The sequence below is a fragment of the Heloderma suspectum genome, chromosome 2 (assembly GCF_057233095.1).
Source record: "Heloderma suspectum isolate Gila_16-S chromosome 2, 16-S_ref, whole genome shotgun sequence".
In the NCBI taxonomy this organism is placed as follows: domain Eukaryota; kingdom Metazoa; phylum Chordata; class Lepidosauria; order Squamata; family Helodermatidae; genus Heloderma; species Heloderma suspectum.
Genome location: NC_139459.1, coordinates 348,669,939 through 348,694,331, shown reverse-complemented (window position 1 = coordinate 348,694,331; position 24,393 = coordinate 348,669,939). Strand labels below are relative to the sequence as shown.

General features: G+C 45.6%; 1 protein-coding gene across 4 annotated transcripts; it reads right to left on the bottom strand.

The window, feature by feature from the left end:
• Positions 1-799: 799 nt before the first annotated feature.
• On the bottom strand, positions 800-23,826 carry LOC146355463 (uncharacterized). Of its 4 annotated transcripts, none has more exons than XM_084840941.1 (9): positions 23,596-23,826; positions 20,768-20,807; positions 19,735-19,811; positions 18,891-19,001; positions 17,472-17,609; positions 15,521-15,591; positions 14,582-14,708; positions 6,565-6,669; positions 800-4,950 (listed from the first exon to the last, which is right to left on the bottom strand). In XM_084840941.1, exons 3-9 carry the CDS (start codon positions 19,763-19,765, stop codon positions 4,355-4,357), a joined length of 1,179 nt encoding a protein of 392 aa, XP_084697067.1. In that variant the 5' UTR covers positions 19,766-19,811; positions 20,768-20,807; positions 23,596-23,826; the 3' UTR covers positions 800-4,354. The 4 variants fall into 4 exon arrangements, with proteins under 4 accessions (XP_084697067.1, XP_084697068.1, XP_084697069.1 ...); XM_084840942.1 differs by having other exon boundaries at positions 19,735-19,915; positions 23,596-23,799; XM_084840943.1 differs by lacking the exon at positions 18,891-19,001 and having other exon boundaries at positions 23,596-23,759.
• Positions 23,827-24,393: the final 567 nt, after the last annotated feature.

Sequence of the window (24,393 nt, the reverse complement as noted above, 5' to 3'; positions counted from 1 at the left end):
AATAGGCGCTTAACAGGAGAATATATGATAGCTGTACAAGGCCAACACATTTGGGTGTCTTGAGGTCCAAAATCCCACCAATGGCCTCCCACCATTGCCTGATCCACCAAGAATTGATCCTCTCCAAACCTCACTTCCCATTCATTGCAGTGGAACTTTGATACTATTGTATTCGATTTTAAATGGCTTATTTTAAAATTGTTGAAATTTAAGGTGGTTTTATTATTTGTTGTCGAAAATAAATATACGTTCACAGGAGAATTTTCCAGTACAACATACCCTTGTGAGTCCAGTCAGTTTGCCTGCCTCTCCATTGCCCCCAGTACCAGGGCTGGGCAACTTGTAGCCCTCTAAAAGTTGTTGGCCTGCAACTCCCATCAGCCCTAGCCAGCACAGCCAATGGTTAGAGATGATGGGAGTCGGGGCTGGCCGAGCTGGGCCGTCGCCCAGGGACCAAGCAGGGTGAGGGGGCCAAGCTGAGCTCAGTGGCTTTTTTTTTTTTTTTTTAAGGCTCTGTCTGCAGTGAGCTAGGATGGCAAACTACAAGTGTCTGCAGGCTTTCTTCCAAGGTTCTACAGGATGTTTGGGTACTTGATACAAAAATGGTCTTCCTTCAGTTAGCTTTAAACTATGTTTCTTTTTCAATTTTCACTTCAATGCCATTTGTGCCAGGTAAAAATCAGTGGAACCCAGCTTTACTTTCAGGCAAGTTACCAAGCATTGAGCAGTTCAAATACTGTAAACACTGTATCAATAATAATAAAGTCGTAAGCTGTAAGAGGCTGGCTGGATACCCTTTTGTATTTATAACGGTTCTTTATTCTTTTTAAAGATAAAATTTTGTCCAGTTCTGGGCACCACACTTTAAGAAGGATGCAGACAAACTGGAGAGGGTTCAGAGGAGGGCAACAAAGATGATCAGGGGACTGGAAACAAAGCCCTATGAAGAGAGACTGAAAGAAATGGGCATGTTTAGCCTTAAGAAGACTGAGGGGAGATATGATAGCACTCTTCAAGTACTTGAAAGGTTGTCACAGAGAAGAAGGACAGGATCTCTTCTTGATCATCCCAGAGTGCAGGACACAGAATAATGGGCTCAAGTGACAGGAAGCCAGATTCCGGCTGAACATCAGGAAAACTTCCTGACTGTAAGAGCAATATGACAATGGAACCAATTACCTGGGGAGGTGGTGGGCTCTCCCACACTGGAGGCGTTCAAGACGAGGCTGGACAGCCATTTGTCAGGGATGCTCTGACTTGGATTCCAGCATTGAGCAGGGGGTTGGACTTGATGGCCTTGTAGGCCCCTTCCAACCCTACTATTCTATGATTCTATTACATTCTAAAATAAAGAATGCTTGTCAAAATATAGGTACTGCTACAAAACCAAAAAATATGGCAAGTGAAACATGTGGTGGCCCTGCTGTGTTGCATACTGCCCCTGCTCGGAATGTGGCTTTTCGAACTTTGGCTTGTGCAAAATGTAGCAGTGGCTGGGGTCAAGGTTTTGAGCAATGTCATGCTTGCTGGACGTCACACCTGCACCAGGCTCCATAAATCCTTTGGGTGGCCCTGCAAAACTGACTACCAGGAGGGGGGGGGGGGTGTCCCAAAGGCAGTCCTCTCCCAGGGCGCTCTTTATCCTAGGGCCAGCCCTGATGGGAGCTGTAGGCCAAAAGCCACAAGTTGCCTGCCTCCGATCAATAATAACCGGGCCTCTTATCTCATGTTTGGAGACACCAGACTTCCCGCAGAGATAACATGATACTTTATCCATTCTTAACATCCGCTTGCAAATGACCATGACTATTCTGTTCCATCTCAGGCAAGGATTTTTGCCAGCAGCTGTGCATTCATGATTTCCCAACAATCAAGGAACTGAAGGTAACCCAGAGGGCTATTTTATCCAAAGTCTTTGCATCTTGCATGTGCGACCTGCCTCCTCCTCAGTTCCCCTGGACAGGGAACTCTCCCCACTATTTATTAATTGCATTTTTAACCCACTGTCCTTCCAAGATGCCTATATGGCTCTCCCCGCTTGTGAGGTAGGTTTTTATTTAGTACATTTATATCCCACCTTTCTTCCATCATGGAACTCAAGGCACCTTAGAAGGGATGCCCAGGCAGCCTCCCATCCAAACACTGACCAGGCCCAGACCTGCTTAGCTTCAGCAAGGTGGCTGCATCCTGTACCTTCAGACTACAGCCTGGTTAGGAGTACTGATGGTGGCTAGCTCATCTGCAGATGAGTGAGGACTTGAATTTGGGTTTCCCCAGTTCCTGCCCAGCATGGCGACCCCTCTTCTACCCCTCAGCTTTTCTAAAACACAGGCAGAAGCTTGTCTGCTTCGAGATGTGAAGGCTTAGCGGAGTAAAAACGGAGAAAAAAATAGTTGTGGTAATTTTAGGGGTGCAATCCTATCTGGATGCCCGTCAGCTTCCAGAGGCTGAAGGGCATCCTATGCAGGGCAGGAGGAGTGCAAAGGTGAGCGTCGCCACCATGCTCCTCTCACCCTGCATTTTTGCTAGACAGGCGATTATACCCGTCCAGCTGGGGCTCTGCGGAGTGGGAGGGAAGGAGGCTGGGGGAGCCAGAGGATTCGCCGTAAACCGGCCACCCCGGTCTACACCCCCCCCCCACCAGAGCTGCCTCCTTTCCCTCCTCTTCGAGTCATAGAGGCAGCCAATCCCAAGGGAGAGGGGGTAGAGACCTCGGACTCCTGGGTCCGAGGTTGGAGCGCTCTCTCCGTCCTCTGATCCAGGAATTCGGAGTATCTTATGGTTCCTGCAGGCTCTATCTAGGGGCCATAGGACTGCTCTCTAAGAGCATTTTTCCCAGGGCCCAGGCACTTCTTTATTAGCAGGGAGGCTGAGGTCATCTGCAACGCCCCTCAGAATTCCCTGTTCCCTCTGAATTTAGCTGCAAGAGTCACAGCACAGCAGCTGAAGGGAAATTAATTTTCCCAGCAAAAACATATTTTCCCCTGCTGTAATGCAAAGTATTTTGAGGTGGCTGAGTCTTGAACAGGCAATCAAAACCCATTTGCTTTACAAAAGGCCTGCTACTAGCAGATGAAAACTCCTAGAACTGGTTTATTGACATGGATCAATGCAGCAATTTTGGACTATTCTTGGGGCAAGGCTATAGGGAATGTCATGATGCGGGCTTGCACTTCAAATTTTACCACTTCATCACTGCCGGGGACTTTTTTGTTTGTTCTTTGAACAAAATTTTATGTATTTATTACATTTCTGATCCACCCAATAACTAATGTGCTCTGGGCAAATGACAACTTTTTGCCCAGAGACAACTTTTTCTAGGATTTTATCAGGGCCTTCACATCTCTATTTCTGCTGCTCGCATTTCTCCGAGAATATTTTGGACACTGGCTGTTTTGACATCCCCCACCCCACCCCTTCCTCACACATAACAGAGGAACAAGAGAAATTAAACTAAAGCTGTTCTTGTGCGGTGGGGCAGGAAGCTGTAGCAGGTAGGGAGGCTACGCCTTCTCATGGAGTTCTGTGATGAAGTTACTTGCCCCACCTGCCCGGAAAACTTCAAAACTCCAGGGATTATTGCAGAGTGCGGGCCCAATTTCCACCTAGCCTGCCTCTCCAGGTGCTGAGAAGCCAACACAGATGCTTCCTGCCCTCAGATAAACTGTTCAGCAAAGGAAGTTCAGGCCAAGCCAGAAATCAGCAAACGTAGAAATTGTCAAGGAAGGTCAGGCGGGAGAAGGAAGAGGATTGGGAAGGGTAGGAGATGCACCAGGAGCCCCTGAAACTCTCCTGTGAGGACGATGAAGCTGCCATCTGTCTGGTGTCTGTGACAGGGCCAAGGAGCGCCGGGTTCCACAAGGTGGTTCCTGTGAAGAAAGCCAGCCAGTCGGCCTTCCGTGGCCACTGAGCACGCCCAGTCCTCATTGGAACGTTTTGGGGGGCATTTTGCTCTGCTTAGGGGTTTCTTTCCTGAAATCGTTTTGTACTTCTGCAATCTCTGGGGTTCCCCAAGCCTGCCAATACCTCCCTCTTGTGCGCAGGCGCTGCCATTTTGGCTACATAAGGATCCACATGCAGAGAATGAATTTGCTATTAACTGCACACAAGCAGTTTCGCATTCCTGGGCTTGGTTTTGTTACAACTGGTGCCCTTTGTACTAGTCAGTTTGCTATTAACTGGCCATGCTGGCTATGGAATGATGGGAGTTGTATTCCAACACATCTCGAGGGCATCAGATCAGGAAAGGCTGCCTTACAACTTTGGCTAGGGACGCACTGTTTAACACTTCCTGTTACAGACTCTGCCTGATACAGACTAAGGTGGAGTTCAGCCAGATCCTTGGGGGTTCGCATCAGATGGGGGGCTTTTGGTTGTTTGTAGCAAAATCCATGGAGGGGACGCCACCACATTTGTAGCATTTCTTCCTCAGGTGGGCTTTCCGGTGATATATGAAGTGTGACTGGTAAGCAAAGCATCTTCCGCACTCCAGGCACTCATAGGGTTTCTCTCCTGTGTGCATCCTCCGGTGCATCCAAAGGTTTCCTTCCAAAGCAAAAGGTTTCCCGCACTCCAGGCACTTGTACGGCTTCTCCCCCGTGTGGACTCTCCGATGTCTCACAAGGTCCGATTTCCACGCGAAACACTTCCCACACTCCAGGCATTTGTACAGCTTCTCTCCTGTCACTCCCGTGTGGAGTCTCTGATGTCTTACCATGACCGATTTCCAGGAGAAACTCTTCCCGCACTCCAGGCATTTGTAAGGCTTCTCTCCCGTGTGGATTATCTGGTGATTAACAAGTTCTGACTTCCAAGGGAAACATTTCCCACACTCCAAGCAGTTATACGGCAGCACTCCTCTGTGTATTCTCTGATGTATAAGGAGCTTTGATTTATAGGCAAAATCTTTCCCACACTCGGAGCAACTGTGTTTTTTCCTAAAGTCAGCACCTGGGGAAAAAAGACCAAACATGGAGAACTTCTAACAGCTGAGTACAGAAGAGAAAAATAATCTCAAGTAAGTAGACTGGATAATGGGGGGATACATACCATCAATACATACCTGGAAAAAACAGTAAACTTTAATAATTGAAGGAAGAATTACACCAGCACGCCCTTTTTCCCCCCCTCTCCATCCTGTTAATCCCAAAGAATATGCCAGCCATGTTGTCAACGTGTATGCCTACTCAGAAGTAAGGCCCAGTGAATGAAACATTTCAAGACAGGGTCCAACTGTATGGTTTTCCCCCCTGTATGTTATATTCTCTACTACTACTTATTGGGGATTTTTTCTTATTATTTATTGTCTAACTCTGCTTTAATGTTATTAGGGTGCAATCCCATGTTGTGCTTAAGCAGCAAAATGTCCTACAACTCCCAGCCTTCCCCAGCCAGCCATGCTGGCTGGGGCATCCTGGGAGTTGTAGGACTTTTTCTGTCTAAACATACATAGGATCGCACCCTTAATGTGTTATTGTTTTTTAATATTTATTTATGTGATAGTTACATGATGTTCTTCTGATTTTGGGTAATGTTTATGCTTCAAATGAAAAATTTAAAAATGTAGTGAGTCCCACTGAATTACTTGGGTGTGGGATTTCAGACCAAATTATGCAAATGAAGAAAAATATGCAACTCTGCTCCAGTTGCATATTTTGCTGAACTCAATGGGACTTGCTTCTGAGTAGAAGTGTGTAAGATTGCAACAGTTTCTGAGAGTAACAAAACCGTTAAACAACTTGGAACTGGGCACCGGAGGCTGGTAGCTCCAATGTCAGTGGGGCGGTGAATCCACTCCAGATTTCACTCAGAACTCTAAAGGAGCTATTTAAAGTGCAGAAGCACCCTGGATAGCTCCATTAGAGTTCTGACAGGTTCTGACTGAAACCTGGAGTGGATTCATCACCCCACTGATATCAGAGCCACCAGCTTCCACTGGGACCAGAACATCTAACAGGGAGAGGCCTTGCCAGTCATTCCGCGACCACCAGAACGTTGCGATGTAGTACCTCGATGTTGGGCCTTCTCGGTGGTGGTGCCCACCCCCTGGAAAACCCTCTGTGCCATTTGGGAGGCAGAAAATGTTATATGTTTCAACACCTCCTGAAAATGCACTTGATCACCCAGGTTTTCCCTGGCTTGTAATTAATTGGAATTAATCACATGCTGCTTCATCTTACTGCTCCTTGTATTGTTATTGTAGTTGGAATTGTTTTTAATAGCGTATTTTAAATGTGGGTCTTCATATTTATGTGTGAACCACATGGAGATTGTATTTTTATTTATTTTGTTACATTTCTATACCCCCCAATAGCCAAAGCTCTCTGGGCAGTTCACAACAATTAAAACCATGAAATACAAGACAATAAAATACAGATGATAAAATACAGTATAAAAATTAAAAGCTTAAATCTACAATATGAAAGTGAAAATAGTAACTAAACAATATATATTAACCAGTTTTTTTTAACAAATAAATAAATAAAGCAAGAGAAGAAGAAATTCACCATGTCTTTCAAGGAGATTAGAATTAAAGACAACCCCCATAATAGGTGAGCTGCCCACCTGAGCTAACGGTGGATGTATCAACCACACTTTGACTGTCTGGTACCCACGACTCTTCTCCTCGTTCAAGCCGGATGATGAGCTTGGGCTTTGGGATCTTACATCCTTCATGGGAAAGAAAGAGACAAGAGAGTGTCAGGAAGAATTTTGTATTTCCTTATCTTATGTATCATTATATTTCTATGTTATATATTCTTATTTAGAATTTATATTCAGCTTTTCTTCATTAAAAAAAAACTCATATGTGGCTTACAGCATAAAGGTTCATATAAAAAGACCCCAAACACATCAAATGAAAAAAAATCCAAACTGCAAAACAGCATTTCTAACCATACAAGCTAAAACAATTCAAACATAAGCCATGTAGTTCATGAGTACAAATGTATTTTCTCTGTAATCATTGCATGTTCCACATTTTACTTCAGCATGTGATGTTCTTTTGCATTTTGTTGTTGTTCAGTTGTGTCCGACTCTTCGTGACCCCATGGACCATAGCACGCCAGGCCTTCCTGTCCTGCGCTCTCTCCCGGAGCGTGCTCAAGTCCATGTTCATTGCATCGGTGATGCTATCCAGCCATCTCATCTGCCATCCCCTTCTCTTTTTGCCTTCAATCTTTTTTTGCATTTATCCTTCTGATTGGCTGTGAGCTCACCAGGGGCTTCTGAGAGCTCCAACTGAATTGGGGTTGTGTGGCCTGAGTACTCCCAGCAGCTGGCTGGGCGGGAAGCTTCAGTCTGTTTCCTGCCTCCCAGCTGAGCAGAGCAGAGCAGAGCAGAGCACGCTGGTCCAGGGACTACAGAAGCAGGCAAGCTCCCAGAGAGCGAGCGAACAGAGCGAGCAAACAGGGGGAGCAAACAGGAGTTGGCCAGGGGAGTTGCAGTGGTTGAAGAGACAAAGGAGACAGAGGCTAAGAGGTAAGTGGGCTGCAGGAAGCCCAGGGGGCTGCCCTTTATCCTTCTGATTGGCTGTGAGCTCACCAGGTGCTTCTGAGAGCTCCAACTGAATTGGAGGGGTGTGGCCTGAGTACTCCCAGCAGCTGGCTGGACGGGAAGCTTCAGTCTGTTTCCCGCCTCCCAGCTGAGCAGAGCAGAGCAAGCTGCTCCAGCTGGTCCAGGGACTACAGAAGCAGGCAAGCTCCCAGAGAGCGAGCGAACAGAGCGAGCGAACAGGGGGAGCAAACAGGAGTTGGCCAGGGGAGTTGCAGTGGTTGAAGAGACAAAGGAGACAGAGGCTAAGAGTGGGACTCTGCTTTTAACCTCTACTGAGTAGAGGAGCAGGCACAGGCTAGTCTAGAACAATCACAATGCTAGACACAAAAAGGGAAAAGAGGCTATGGAAGGACAAGATTCTCCAGTGGTGGTGACCTGCAAGCTGTGTGCAATGTTTGTTTTCTTGCCTGAGAACAACATGGCCTACACCTGCAACAAGTGCAAGTTGATCATGCTGCTGGAAGAAAAAGTAAGTGGACTGGAGTGGCGACTGTCGACCCTCCGGGGAATAAGAGAACACGAAGAGTTCTTGGACAGAATGGGGGAACTACAGCAGCAAAAGGAAGACCAGAAGCTTGAAGAGCAACAGCAAAATGAGGCAGTGGGAAATGCTGAGATGAAGAAAAATGGAGTAGAGGATACTCCCTGGAAAAGGGTGACAGTTAGGAGAAGAAGAACTAGACGCCACTCTGCACCAGTGGAAGCAGTGGAGCTGTGGAACCGATTCCAGGTACTTGCAGATGAGACTGGAGGACAGCCTGCAGAGGAAGAATCACAGGGGAACCTGCATGAGAATGAGCAAGAGGCTGAAGGTCAGTCAAACAGAGGCGATGAAACCCAGGCCTACAAGAAGAAGAAGAGTGGTAGTAGTGGGAGACTCCTTGCTGCGTGGGATCGAGACCCAAGTATGTCGCGAAGACCCGTGGACATGCCAGGTATGTTTTCTCCCGGGAGGACAGATTAGAGACGTGACTGAAAGGTTGCCTGCACTCATAAAGCCCACTGACAGGTATCCCTTTCTTCTCATCCATGTGGGAACAAATGATACCGCCAAGCGGAGCTACGAAGAGATCACGTCAGACTTTGAAGCTTTGGGAAGGAAACTCAAGAACTTTGGGGCCCAGATAGTTTTCTCATCCATCCCTCCAGTAGTTAGAAGAGGGATAGAAAGGGAACGAAAAATACTCTGGGTGAATGACTGGCTACGAAGGTGGTGCCGACGAGAGAGATTTGGATTCTGGGACCACGGGCTATACTTCCTGGAAGATGGGCTGTTGGCTAGGGACGGGTTGCACCTCACAAAGGATGGGAAGAATGTGCTTGGCCACAGCATGAAGAACTTCATCAGGAGGGCTTTAAACTGAATCCTACGGGGAAGGGAGATGTAATGTTGGGGGTAACAATGGACGTAGGCGCATGCACTACAATGGAGAGAACAGCTCTGATAGCGCCCAATAATAGTCTTCAGACACATGTAGGAAGAAAGCCAGACTATGAAGCACATGGTCTTCGATGTCTATATACTAATGCCCAGAGTATGGGAAACAAACTGAACGAACTTGAACTCTTAATACAAGAGGGAAATTATGACCTGATAGGTATAACTGAGACTTGGTGGGATGACTCTCATGACTGGAATACAGCAATTGAAGGATATAACTTGTTCAAAAAGAACAGGAGGAACAGAAAGGGAGGTGGGGTTGCACTGTATGTGAAAAATACATATCTCTGCACAGAAATACAGGAGGAGGAGCTTGGTAGCCCCATCGAGAGCATCTGGGTTGAAATAAATGGAGCAAAGAATAAAAGGAACCTGGTGGTCCGAGTCTACTACCGGCCACCCAATCAAGGAGAAGACAAGGATGAAACTTTTGAAAAGCAAATAGCCAATGTTTTAAGGAAACATGATGTAGTAGTAATGGGGGACTTCAATTTCCCCGATACTTGCTGGGAGACAAATTCTGCAAAACATGGCCCCTCCAGGAAATTCCTGACTTATGTGGCGGATAACTTCCTCCTACAGAAAGTCGAGGAAGGAACTAGAGGATCGGCTATCCTTGACTTGATCCTAACCAACAGAGATGACTTAGTGGATCAAGTAGCAGTTACAGGAACTCTGGGGGAAAGCGACCATGTTGTACTTGAGTTCTTGGTTCTAAGGGAAACAAAAGCTGAGTGTAGTCAAACGCGTACCCTGGATTTTAGGAAAGCTGATTTTAATAAACTCAGAGCAATGATCAGTAAGGTCCCATGGCAAGCGACGCTAACAAGAAAAGGAGTCCAAGATAGGTGGGAGCGTTTAAAAAAGGAAATTCTCAAGGCACAATCACAAGCAATTCCAACAAGAAGAAAAGGTGGAAGACAACAGAGGAAGCCAATGTGGCTTCACAAAAAGCTTAGGGATGACCTGAAAACAAAAAAGGACACATATAGGAAGTGGAAAGAAGGCCAAGTAACAAAGGAAGAGTACAGGCAGATAGCACAGAATTGCAGGGATGGCGTCAGGAAGGCTAAAGCGGAGAATGAGCTGAGGTTAGCAAGGGATGCTAAAAACAACAAAAAGGCTTTCTTCAGCTACGTGCATAGTAAAAGGCAGAGGAAAGAAATGGTTGTTCAGTTATTAAATAAGGATGGCAAAACGATAACAGATGACAAAGAAATGGCAGAGGTGCTCAATTCCTACTTTGGCTCAGTCTTCTCCCAAAAGAGGGTCTATGACCCCCCTGGCAAAGACGAAGTACAGGCTGAAGGAGCAGGATTGCAGCTTGAGATCGATAGGCATATGGTCAAGGAACACCTAATTACTTTGAATGAGTTCAAATCTCCAGGGCCAGATGAACTGCACCCTACAGTAATAAAGGAACTGGCAGAAGAACTCTCAGAACCACTGTCTATTCTCTTTGAGAAATCATGGAGGACGGGGGAAGTGCCAGATGACTGGAGGAGGGCTAACGTTGTCCCTATCTTCAAAAGGGGCATAAAGGAGAACCTGGGAACTACAGACCAGTCAGTCTGACATCAATCCCTGGGGAAATTCTGGAGCAGATGATCAAGCAATCCATCTGGAAGCACCTTGACAACAATGCCGTGATTACTCGAAGCCAACATGGATTTGTCAAAAACAAATCCTGCCAGACAAATCTGATCTTATTTTTTGATCAAGTAACCTACCTCCCTTGTAGACCGTGGGAATGCTGTAGACATCATATACCTCGACTTCAGCAAAGCTTTCAACAAAGTGCCCCATGATATCCTGATGAGCAAACTAGCTCGAAGTGGGCTAGATGAAACAACGATCCGGTGGATCCACAGTTGGCTACAGAATCGGATTCAAAGAGTGCTTACCAATGGGACCTTCTCAAGCTGGGGAGAGGTAACGAGTGGGGTACCGCAGGGCTCAGTCCTGGGCCCAGTGCTCTTCAACATTTGCATTAATGACTTGGAGGAGGAGGTGCAGGGAATGCTGATCAAATTTGCAGATGACACAAAATTGGGCAGGACAGCTAATACTTTGGAAGACAGAAACAAAATTCAAAGTGATCTTGATAGACTGGAACGCTGGGCAGAAAACAACAGAATGACATTTAATAGGGATAAATGCCAAGTTCTGCACCTAGGAAAAAGAAAACATATGCACAGTTACAAAATGGGGGATACGTGGCTCAACAATACAACAAGCGAGAAGGATCTTGGAATTGTTGTCGATCACAAGCTGAATATGAGCCAACAATGTGATGTGGCTGCAAAAAAGGCAAATGCTAGTTTGGGCTGAATTAATAGAAGCAGAGCTTCCAAATCCAGGAAAGTACTAGTTCCCCTCTACTCAGCACTGGTTAGGCCTCATCTGGAGTACTGTGTCCAGTTCTGGGCACCGCACTTTAAGAAGGATGCAGACAAGCTGGAGAGGGTTCAGAGGAGGGCAACAAAGATGATCAGGGGACTGGAAACAAAGCCCTATGAAGAGAGACTGAAAGAACTGGGCATGTTTAGCCTTGAGAAGAGAAGACTGAAGGGAGATATGATAGCGCTCTTCAAGTACTTGAAAGGTTGTCACAGAGAAGAAGGCCAGGATCTCTTCTTGATCATTCCAGAGTGCAAGACACGGAATAATGGGCTCAAGTGACAGGAAGCCAGATTCCGGCTGAACATCAGGAAAATCTTCCTGACTGTTAGAGCAATACGACAATGGAACCAATTACCTGGGGAGGTGGCGGGCTCTCCCACACTGGAGGCCTTCAAGACGAGGCTGGACAGCCATTTGTCAGGGATGCTCTGACACGGATTCCTGCATTAAGCAGGGGGTTGGACTCGATGGCCTTGTAGGCCCCTTCCAACCCTACTATTCTATGATTCTAGGGTCTTTTCCAGACAGTTTTCTCTTCGCATTAGGTGACCAAAATATTTGAGCTTCAGCTTCAGTATCTGTCCTTCCAATGAGCACTCAGGATTGATTTCCTTTAGGATGGACTGATTTGATCTCCTTGCAGTCAAGGGGACTCGTAAGAGTCTTCTCCAGCACCGCAGTTCGAAAGCATAAATTCTTCGGTGCTCAGCCTTCCTGATAGTCCATCTCTCACAGCCATACATTACTACTGGGAAAACCATAGCTTTGATTAGACGGACCTTTGTCGGCAAGGTGATGTCTCTGCTTCTTACTATGCTGTCAAGATTTGCCATAGCTTTCCTCTCAAGGAGCAAGCGTCTTTTAATTTCATGGCTACAGTCACCGTCTGCGGTGATCTTGGAGCCCAAGAAAATAAAATCTGTCACTGCTTCCATTTCTTCCCCTTCTATATGCCAGGAAGTGATGGGGCCAGATGCCATGATCTTAGTTTTTTTAATGTTGAGTTTCAAACCAATTTTTGCACTCTCCTCTTTCACTCTCAACAAGAGGCTCTTGAGATCCTCTTCGCTTTCTGCCATTAGGGTGGTATCGTCTGCATATCGGAGGTTGTTGATAATTCTCCCGGCAATCTTAATTCCGACCTCTGATTCATCCAACCCGGCATTTCTCATGATGTACTCTGCATGTAAGTTAAATAAGCAGGGCGACAATATGCAGCCTTGTCGTACTCCTTTCCCAATTTTGAACCAATTGGTTGTTCCATGTCTGGTTCTTACTGTTGCTTCTTGACCCTCGAACAGGTTTCTCAGGAGACAGGTAAGGTGGTCTGGTACTCCCATCACTTTAAGAATTTGCCACAGTTTGTTGTGATCCACACAATCCAAGGCTTTAGCACAGTCAATGAAGCAGAAATATAAACCATTCATATCTCAAAACTTCCTGTGTGGCATGTTTTCATTTGTTTGACAAGTTGAAAGGGCATTCACTGTTTTCCTGCTTAAGTTTTAAAATATATTTTTAAACATACTGAACTTTTAAATAGCCTTAAGTCAGGTCTGGTTACCCTCTCCCGCCCATTCGGGCAAAGTCAGAACCTCATTTTCACAGTACTCCATTGTTGTTCAGTCGTTCAGTCGTGTCCGACTCTTCCTGACCCCATGGGCCATAGCACGCTAGGCCTTCCTGTCCTGCGCTCTCTCCCGGAGCGTGCTCAAGTTCATATTCATTGCATCCGTGATGCTATCTAGCCATCTCATCCTCTGCCGTCCCCTTCTCCTTTTGCCTTCAGTCTTTCCCAGCATCATTTTATCGTAGGCCCTACTTGTATGGATTTATACAAGAATTTATATTGTTATGTCTATCATATACTTATAACAAAAGTATATGTCTTTATATTGGTAGCCCCATCAAGAGCATCTGGGTTAAAATAAATGGAGCAAAGAATAAAAAGAACCTGGTGGTCGGAGAAGATTCCCAATCAAGGAGAAGATGAGGATGAAACTTTTGAAAAGCAAATAGCCAATGTTTCATGGAAGCATGATGCAGTAGTAATGGGGGATTTCAATTTCCCCGATATTTGTTGGGAGACAAATTCTGCAAAACATGGCCCCTCCAGGAAATTCCTGACTATTCCTGACAAAATAATTTCCTGACAAAATTTTGTCAGGAATTTCCTGACAAAATTTTCAGATGGCACAAAATTGGGTGAGATAGCTAATACTCTAGAAGACAGAAACAAAATTCAAAGTGATCTTGATAGACTGGAGCGCTGGGCAGAAAACAACAGAATGACATTTAATAGGGATAAATGCCAAGTTCCGCACCTAGGAAAAAGAAACCAAATGCACAGTTACAAGATGGGGGAATATGTGGCTCAACAACACTACAAGCGAGAAGGATCTTGGAATTATTGTCGATCACAAGCTGAACATGAGCCAACAATGTGATGTGGCTGCAAAAAAGGCAAATGCTAGTTTGGGCTGCATTAATAGAAGCAGAGCTTCCAAATTCCAGGAAGTACTAATTCCCCTCTACTTAGCACTGGTTAGGCCTCATCTGAAGTACTGTGTCCAGTTCTGGGCACCGCACTTTAAGAAGGATGCAGACAAGCTGGAGAGGGTTCAGAGGAGGGCAACAAAGATGATCAGGGGACTGGAAACAAAGCCCTATGAAGAGAGACTAAAAGAACTGGGCATGTTTAGCCTTGAGAAGAGATGACTGAAGGGAGATATGATAGCATTCTTCAAGTACTTGAAAGGTTGTCACAGAGAGGAAGGCCAGGATCAGTTCTCCATCATCCCAGAATGCAGAACACGGAATAATGGGCTCAAGTGACAGGAAGCCAGATTCCAGCTGAACATCAGGAAAAACTTCCTGACTGTTAGAGCAATACGACAATGGAACCACTTACCTAGGGAGGTGGTGGGCTCTCCCACACTGGAGGCATTCAAAACGAGGCTGGACAGCCATCTGTCAGGGATGCTCTGACTTGGATTCCTGTATTGAGCAGGGGGTTGGACTTGATGCTCTTGTAGGCCCCCTCTGACCCTACTATTCTATGATTCTATTATTCTGTGATTCTATATTGGTTATAGCGTTCGTGCATTTCTGTCCTTGGACCCTCAAGGAGGTCACTGAGTAATTCACAGGCTTCTGCACTATATGAGGAAATAAGTTCCTTACCCAGTGAAACCACATTCCTGTAATTCTCCATCATGACATCTCTGTACAAGGCCCTCTGATCAGGGTCCAGCAGAGTTCCCTGTGCCTCTGTGAAATACACAGCTACATCTTCAAATGTCACCGGATCCTGCAAGAACAAATAAACCTCATGAGGGTTCTGCACACAGCAACACCTGTAACATATTCATATGTTTCTGCCTAAAGTTAGGCAGAGGGTAATGGGGTGACGGGAGTAGTCTCACTCCTTGGGGAAGCATGGCCAAATGGGAAGATTAGGTGAGCATTCATTACACAGGTAACTTGGAACACTGAGATAGATTTAGATTTAATTCTATCTGCTGCGGCTTGAATCAGGACAAAGGTGTGGTTTTTTTTAAGCACATCATCCGTGTTAATTAGCTACCCAGTGCCAGGATGTTTGTTATTACCAGCAACAACTTTTTTGCGAATGGTTATTGTTGATAAATGTAACTGCTACTGTCTGTCCTTTCAGCATTTCCCTCACACCTCCCGGTTTACTGCCGCGTGTATATATTACCTGTACCTCAGGATAACACTTCATGCATCTGAAGTAACGGACAATGTCCACAGAAGCCTATGCCATAATATGCTGATGAATATTTAAGGTGCCCCAAGAGTCTTTTGAAAGGTTTAAACTGGTCAGTGGAACTTGTGTGCCTAGTTCGTGAACCGATGCAGCCACACCTGGGCCACAGATGCGTGGCATGCTAGCCCACGCATTGTTGTGCCAAGCTCAAGTGTAAGGCTTTGACACGCCTAGGCCTTGGTAGATCAGATGGGCAGCTGCTTGTCTGCCCGCTGAGCTCCAATGGAATATTCAGACTGATGCTCTGGGTTCCCGTCTGCCGCGAATCTCTTCCCAACCTGCTCTTTCCCTTCTCAACCCAGCAACCAGGACCCACCAGCAGCATCTCCTACCTGAGGTGCTTCCGTGGCGCCCGCTTGCTTCCCTCCGGAAGGAAGGGACAATCCAGTTGGCTTTCTGCATGCTGCGGGAACAAGACGGCCAAGTGAGAGAGGATCTGGCAAGACGGCCCCCTCCGTTAAATTTTATACCTTATTTCAAGAACTGGGAAGCCGCTGGTACTCCTCTCATATGAAAGAGAAAGGAAGTATTTGGGGAGGGGCCATGGCTCAGTGCTAGAGCCCCTGCTTTGCAGGCAGAAGGTCCCTGGTTCAATCCCCATGTTCTCCAGTTAGAGCTGGGAAAAACTCCTGCCTGAAACCCTGCTGCCGGTCAGTGTCGACAATACTGGGTAGATGGACCAAGGATCTGACTCAGTATTATTACTATTATTATATTTATTTATATCCCGCCTTTTTCCCAATACTGGGACTCAAGGCGGCCTTACAACGTTAAAACTGCTACAATTAAAACCTATAAATAGAAATATAAATACAACTGTATAAAAGTTAAAAATATAATTAAATCATCAATATTAAAATTGTAAAGATATTAAAACATTAAAAGAACAACAAAAATGGTATCCATACGTTGCATTTTCCCAGGTCCAGACTAGTTATCCCCAAAGGCCTGCTGGAACAAAAAAGTTTTTGCATGTCTGCGAAAACATATCAAGGAGGGTGCCACTCTCGCCTCCCTGGGAAGGGAGTTCCAGAGCCTTGGGGCAGCCACCGAGAAGGCCCTCTCCCGCATTCCCACCAGGCGTGCCTGTGACGATGGTGGGATGGCAAGAAGGGCTTCCCCTGAAGTATAAGGCAGCTTCCTATGTTCTTATGTCAAAACTGTCAACAAGTCAATATAAAAAGGCTCCCCAATCAAATCCTTAAAAACCTGAAGGCTACTCCCCCAAAATCCTTAAAGGAACACTAGGATCAAACACAGCTGAAGACGTTTTGGTCCCTGAGACACAAAATCTCCTCCCACTCCCACCCCCTGGTTTCTTGGCAGAGACACTACAAATACAATATGTTAAACAACAGACAATTTGCTGCCCTTAGTCTGAGCAGCACAGGCCTCTCTACCCAACATGAGGGGTGGCCCGACTAAGTTAAGTCACCCGGAAATAGGGCAACTAGTAAGTTAGTTATATCTGAGGGAGCTCCTCCTCCCATATCAACCTGCCCGAGCATCCAGATGGTGAGAGAAGGCCCTTCTCTGCACTCCTTCTATGAGGGAAGTATATTTATCTGCTACAAAAGAGAGTGACTTCTCTGTGGTGTATTTGCCCAGGTAAATCTTAAACCTAGGTCTGTATTACCATTTTTTTAACTGGTTGAAATAGTTTTTATTTATTTAATTTTTATACCACCCAATAGCTGAAGCTCTCTGGGTGGTTCACAAAATTAAAACCACAAAAATTCAACAGAAAATACAATATAAAATATAATAGATTAAAACTACAGAATAAAAATACAACCAGAGTAAAACCTAGCAGCAGTGCAGATATTTAAAATGCAACAGCAGATTTAAGACAGAAGAGCTAAAAAACTGGAATGCTAAAATGCTAAAAATGCCTGGGAAAATAAAAAGGTCTTCACCTGGCACTGGAAAGAGTATGACGTAGGTGCCAGGCGAACGCCTCTATGGAGTTCATTTTTATACCTCTCAAGCTTATGGCACTGATGTTTAGATCACCGTTGTTTCTATTTTACTTAATTTTTCACTGTAACACATGCCACCCTGAAATGCTCTTTGGGAAGAAGATGCAGTTTATACATTTTTAAAATAAATGTAAAAAAAAAACAATAAGCAAGCTGTCAAAAGAGAATCTTGTAGATTCGCTTCCAGCATTCAATCCTGGATGGGGCAGGGAGGGTAATTTTAAAAGGCAGTTATAAAAGAAAACTGAAACATATTCTGAACAAGTCAACAATGCCCCCCAAGAAGGGTCAACCCATCCCTCACCTGACTGGACAGCTGGGAAGGCCTGACTTTCCTGAGATGCCCGAAAACCTGGATCCCACAGCTTCGCTTCTTGTTCCCGCTTGATCTCCACATCAGGAGAGCTTGTCAGAAGCAAGATATAAGAGGAAGTGCCAAGGACTGAGATTCCAATCCAAAGTAGTGGAATTGGAGAGGGAGATAGAGAGAGAAAAAATAAAACTGAGAAGAAAGCAATTGTGTTGGCAAATCACTCCCTCTAACAGCGAAATCAGGTGGTGAGTGCCGACAGGACCGTAGTCAAAATGGGGCCACTGAGAGACTAAAGGGAGGTATTAGCATGCTCAGGGGAACCCAGAGGTTTGCTGTAGTACAAAAACTGTGGAGTCTTTTTTAACCCTAAGTGGGCAAAAACAAAAATCCAGGATGGCCCAGTGAGGACCATGCTCAGTGATCACAGAATACTGACTGAAAGAAAAACAAAAAACTGTTGGGGCTGGGAATGAAATGGCCCACTGAAGAAGGGCTAGCTGGCATCGTTTTACTCCTACTAGAAGGTAGGAGCAGCAACCTGCATTTTTTGCTGCAGGTCCCATTTGTTGCCAACATTTTTGCTGCAGGTCCCAGTTGTCGCACTTGTTTTGGTTTTGCAAATGCAAAAGTGGTAACTTTAGTTCTTTCTCTGCTTGTGCCCCTTTATCTAAATTAGACATAAAATGAATTGGAAATAAGCAAGTCATTTACAGAGTGGAGAGAAGCCCTACTGCAGGCACATTCACACTGCAATTAAATGCAAAGCATTTTTTAAAGCGCAAAAATAATTTTTGATGCTCCCATAAATGAACGGCACAATCCTATGCATGTTTGGACAGAGAAAAGTCCTACAACTCACGGCTGGCTGGGGCATGCTGGGAGTTGTAGGACTTTTTCCTGTCCAAACATGGATAGGATTGCGCCCAAAGCCATAATAGGGGCGTGCCCAGGGCTGGGTGTACCCTGCACAAAGTAAAAATGAAGACTCTCCACCCAGACAGTCCAAATTTTGTGTCCTGTATGAATTATAAATCCAAACAAATCTGTATCAATTCTTTTATTTTGCATCAACTCTTTTATTTTGCATAATTTATTCCGGTTTGAAATTCATGGACAGGGATAAGGAACTACGTAGGGCACTAAAGCCCACTCTGCAAACCACAGGAAACCTTACTCAGGTACCCCTTAGGCTTCTGAGATTCCACCAAGCGTTGCCCACACACTCTGAAGCATATGTGTGCAACCACAAGGACTAGAAACTTGCTTTTCAAAATGAAAGCTGAGACTGTCAGCAAGCTGCCACATTCTGTACTCCTGCAAACTGCAGCACATACAAAGTACGTTCCACATCTATCATCATACTAAGGGGCAGTGGAAATAAAGGCAATTTATGCTGACTTGACCTCTCACCTGAGTTGGTGTCAGAGAGCTCTTTTTGGCTCAAGCCCTGAAAATTGGGCACCCGTGGCAATTTGCCTTCTCGCATCCAGGACACCAGATCAGGCTTGAGAATTAGAAACCCTAGTCAGGAAAGAAGAGATAGGAAAATGTCAGTGCGAATGTTGGTTCACTCTCCTAAACCATCCCCAGCAGAAACACACAAAAGGTCCTCCCAAAAGTCTCCAAAGGAGATTCCAGAAAAAGCGACGTATGAGAGAAGCTGTGTCTCCCTGGTAGAGCATAGGCTTTGCATGCAGGCAACCTCAGGTTCAATCCTTGACATCTCCAGGTAGGACTAGGAAAGAATCCCGCCCGAAACCCACTGCTAGTCAGTGCCAGCGATACTGGGCTAGATGGACCAACGGTCTGACTAGGTGTAAGGCAGCTTCATGTGTTCCTATGACTGAGTGTGCTCAGAAGCCACAGAATGCGGACTAACTGTTGCGCAGGGGAAATGGAAAACTGTGGGGACGAAATGGAGCACCTTGGAAAGAGGTATGGCTGGCTGGCTCGCTCTCTCAACACCTGCAATCCACACTGCAACATTTTGTTGCAGGTCCCACTTTATAATAATTATAATTATAATGGACTCCAACTCTCATCAGCTGCAGTCAGCATGGTCAATGGCCAGGGATGATGGAAGCTGGAATTCAACATCATCCGGAGGGCTACAGTTTCCTGAGCCCAGTTTTAAAACAATCTAACTGAATAAAATAAATGAATTTTTCCTTCCAAAAATGTAATGGACTGAGAGAAGGTACTGAGAGACTCCAGAACCGGTGCCTTCTAGCAAACAAGGAAGCCCTCTCCTTACCCGATAAGGCTGTGTTACCGTAACTCTCCATTATGACATCACTGTTCAAGGAAACTTCTTCCAAAGGTCACAGGCTTCTGCAACAGCAAAGAACATCTTCTGCTCAATGCCCATGACACCAAAAGCCATCTCAAGGGGCTTGTAACAGGCAGGGAATGACAGGCAACATCCTCAGCCTATTCTGGAAGTTAAAAGGACGTATTGGCTGGGTTTGCACAACATGTTAAGCCACACTCCGTGGTTGAGCACGGGCTGTTGCTGAACCATAGGTTAGCGTGTTGTCTGAACCCAGGACATTTCCCACAGGGTAGATTGTTAACCACCCTGAACAACCCAACAACGAACCATGGGGTCTCAAGGCGGCTTGTTCAAGAAAAATAAGCTACACTGCATGGTTAACAAGCCATCCTGCGGAAAATGTTCTGGGTTCAGACAACATGCTAACCCACAGTTCAATGAACAACCTACAGTTCAACAGCCCCATTCTCACACCACTCCCTTTACTTGGAAGAATTGTGAAAGAACCTCTCCTTTTTTCTAGAGTCTGTGGATTAGACAAGCAGTTTATTTAAACAGCACAAACAGAAAATATGACTAAAATGTTCCTATGATACGAGTGCTGGTCTTTAATACTGGGTTGGATCTATCTGCTTGCCAACTGTGTAATCAGACAATCATATTCAGCCTTCCTGGGGTCCCAATCTGAGCACCTAGGTTTCCCCAGCCAGCCCCCAGCCACCAATCAGTTGGTGGTTTCCTGACTTCCGTGCAGTTTCCCCCCATTCTAAAAGGTTAACATGCTTCCCCTAAGGCTGAGTGACTGGGCAGCAAGCACTTTAAGCTAAAATAGGTTGGTGTTTTTGGCCCCACCCCTTTCAGCTTTGGCCCCTCCTCCCTCGCCTTCAGCTCCACCCACCAGTGGAATGTGGCCCCCGAGAGCGTCTCCAAAATTGAATTTGGTTCTGGGGCTGAAAAAGGTTCCCTACCCTTTATATATAGCTGATTAAAAATAAAATCTGTCCCTTGTGCTGACCTGGATTGAAGGTGCTGCAATATCTTCAGAGGAACAGGACCTGATGGGTCATAAGATAAATAAAATAATATTTAAGAGTTAAACATTTGAATGCCCTGCATGTATTCAGTGACTTTTTGGACCAATGTATATTGGGTTCAATATGTCATCTGGGTTCGGATGACATAGCAAGCTGTGGTTAATCAAGAGTAAAAACGAAGGCTCCTGACCCAGGCTGGAAGAGGAAGGCTGTAGGATTGCAACTGGAATTAAGATGAACCACAGTTTCTCCACAATCCTAAACACACCTAGTAGTAAGTCCCGTTGAATTTAGCAAGACTTCTTTCTAAGCAAACATGCATAGCATGATTACAAGTAAGATTACAAGTAAATGGGTCTGGCATTGCCCTTGAAGTATAGAAGTTTATATCGAGATCTGAAAAACCACTTCACAAGTAGCAGAAACGGAAGTGAATTAGGAGAAACTCCATGTCCTTTCTTGTGCTATCTTGGCAACAGTTATCCATGCCTCGGTTACACCATGTTTAGGCTATCACAATGCGCTCTATGTGGGGCTATCCCTGAAGAGCGTCCAGAAGATTCTATTGGTGCAAAACACAACAGCTAGGCTGCTAACCAGTGCACAGTATAAGGACCATATCACACCTGTCCTGAAAGAACTGCACTGGTTGCTGATTGCTTTCCAGGCTCAATGTAAGCTGTTGGTTATAAGCTTTCATGCCCTAAATGGGTCAGGACTGGGCTATCTAAGGGATTGCTTGTCTTGCTAAGAACCTGTCCAGTTATTACAAACTGCAGGAGAGACGATCCACCATTAGCTGCAGTGGCCTGTTCTTCAAGCGTACATGAAAGCTTTCTCCTGTGCCGCTCCCCAACTGTGGAATGCACTCCCCCAAAATCTCCAATTGCGCCCCGCTCTCGTGGCTTTTAGAAAGGGCGTGAAGACACGTCTTTTTAATGTAGCCTTTTAAATTATGTCATTGTTTTACTACTTTACTGATTTTGATGTTCTTGTTCTTCAAAGGGATAAGGTTTAATCATTTAAAACTGTTGTACGCCATCTTGCGGAAGAAGCACCTTGGACAGCTCCTTTAGAGTTCTGACTGGTTCTGACTGAAATCTGAAGCAGATTGACCGCCCCACTGACATCGGAGCCACCAGCCTCCACTGCTGCCTTGAAGTCTTTTTAGCGAATAAGGCAGCATAGAAAAGTTAATAATAACAACAATAAATACCAATTTTTGGAAATACATAAATAGATGGAAGATGCACAGGGTCAAACTGAATGGAATCTTCCTTCACACCTGTGCACATAACTCTCTCCTTTCCTGCATCAATGTTGTATTATAAATAGGATAAAGGCCATACACGTCCTTGTTCTCCCTTCTTGCAAGACAGGGATCCACTCTCTTCTTTCTTTCATGCCATATACACTGATGAGCACTGCTTGAATGCAAGACTGCCTCGGAAGCAGACACACATGCAGGAAGAACGGGGATGTTTTCATAAGCCACCTTGTAAGACGTAATCTTTAAAAGGTGGGGTATCGATATATTAAATAATAAAAATAATTTTAAAATATGTGTGGTCAATTAATTCATAATTTCCCTGTAAGTTGTACATACCCTTCCCCCTTAATGCCTCAATCCATTCCAGGCAGCATACAGAAGGAGGGATGTACTTGCTGATTTGGATTTGCTGATCGATTACTGGGAAAGAGGTGCATGGATGAGACCTTGCAAGTGAGATGCTGAACTTCATATGTATGCAGCGAAGGCTTAAGATGTACCTAGCAAATTTTTAATTCCTTTGGCTTTTGGTGTACTGTAAATTTTTGAAGTGTGGGCATTCATCATCATAGCTCTCATAACACCACCCCCAAGAAGAGTCCAAAAGTTCAGGCAACTGTGTTGATCCACAGCCAGCTCTGTGTGCGTGTGCACGCGTGTCACACACACACATATGTATTCTAAACTCTACATCATATAATACCTATTTGGGGCCAACTCAAAGATCACAAAAGATGTGCAAGCTTCCGAGATCTCCAGATCTCTTTATCAAGTAAAATGTTATGATGTCTTGGGTGGGGAAACCTATGTTCACATCCCTGACCAGCCATGAAGTGCCATGCGGGACCTGTCCTCCCACCACCGCCCAGACTAACCACACTGACAAATACCACTCCAGCAGGTGATGTCATTGCTCCTGCTAAGAAAAACATACACCACCATCACTACCACCCTGCAACCCTTAAGTGTTTCTTAAAGTTATCTTAATCCTGTTCCAGTTTTAAGTAGTGCCTACAAGGACAAAGGTTTACATTTAATGAGTACCACTACAAATACTTTAAAAAACTGTTTTTCAATGAAGTGTGAAGAGGGAGCAGCGTGGCTCTTTCTTTGGGCACATGGTGGGCAGGATAAACTGCGCCCCTGCGTCTACTGTTCTAAAGCATTCTGTACACACTAAAGTGCTGTAAATGGAATGCTCTTCATATGCTCGCCCCATGTGGTTATCATCGATCTCGCCTGGTCTCTTCCTGCTTATTAACTACAGGAATATCCTTTTCCTCCAGCAACCCCAGATCCACCTTTTCTTCTGTTCTTTCTCTCCTTTTTTTTCTCTCCTTGTTATTAGTCCCGTTTGGTAGCCTCCCCCCACCGCGAAAGACAAAGACGCATCTCCAAGTGCAGCCACATCCTTTTCTCCTACAGTTCCATAATGAAATACGCAAACCTAAGGCAGGCTCACGAGAGGAAAAGCCACCATATGCATAAAGGTAAGTAGACACCGCTCCCGCACGCCAGTTCTGCTCTGATGTCCCTCACCAACAAATGCAAACTGCAGGATGTAGATGCTCCTCCAAGCACTTTTCTGATCACTGCCATTCACCCACATCATGGGCCCACGGTACTAAGAGGTGCCCCCTCCCGCGCCTCTCTCGCAGCGGCGTGCAGGGCAAACACTTCCTAATTTTTGCTCCGAAACAGTCGGCCACGCAGCCTCGGCCAACGATCTCAGCCAATCAAACCGCAAGCGCTTCGAATCCTTCTTCCTCTTCCTTCCCTTTTGGCGCAGGGGGATTCTGGGAACTGTAGTCCTCTCTTCCATGCCCGAGAGCTATTCTCTGCCTCCATCTACCGGTGGGCATTGCCTGGGGGGTGGGGGGCGGAAAGAGAGAGGGCTATAGCGAGACAGCGCGGGAGTATTTTAATTAGCTTTGTCCATTTTTATTTTCCAAAATTCTAGGAGCCTGGGCGGAGTGCTTCGGATCACCTGCAAAGCACGTAACCCCTAGAGCAGGGGGTGAGGAACATCTGGCCCGCCCGATGTTCTTGGACTACAACTCCCATCCGCGACAACCCATAGTCAGGGGTGATGGAAGATGTAGTCCAACATCTGGAGGGCACCAGGTTGGAGAAGGCTGCCCTAGAGAGAATCCCACCCTTCAGATATAGGAACCAGACAAGGATAAGACTGATGACTTTTAAACAGGGAACCTTCAAGAGGGGCCATAGCTCAGCTGATAGAGCATCTGCTTTGCATGCAGAAGGGGTCCTAGATTCCGGGGGGGGGGGGATTTAATTTTTTTTATTTTATTTATTGCAATTATACCCCGCCTTTTT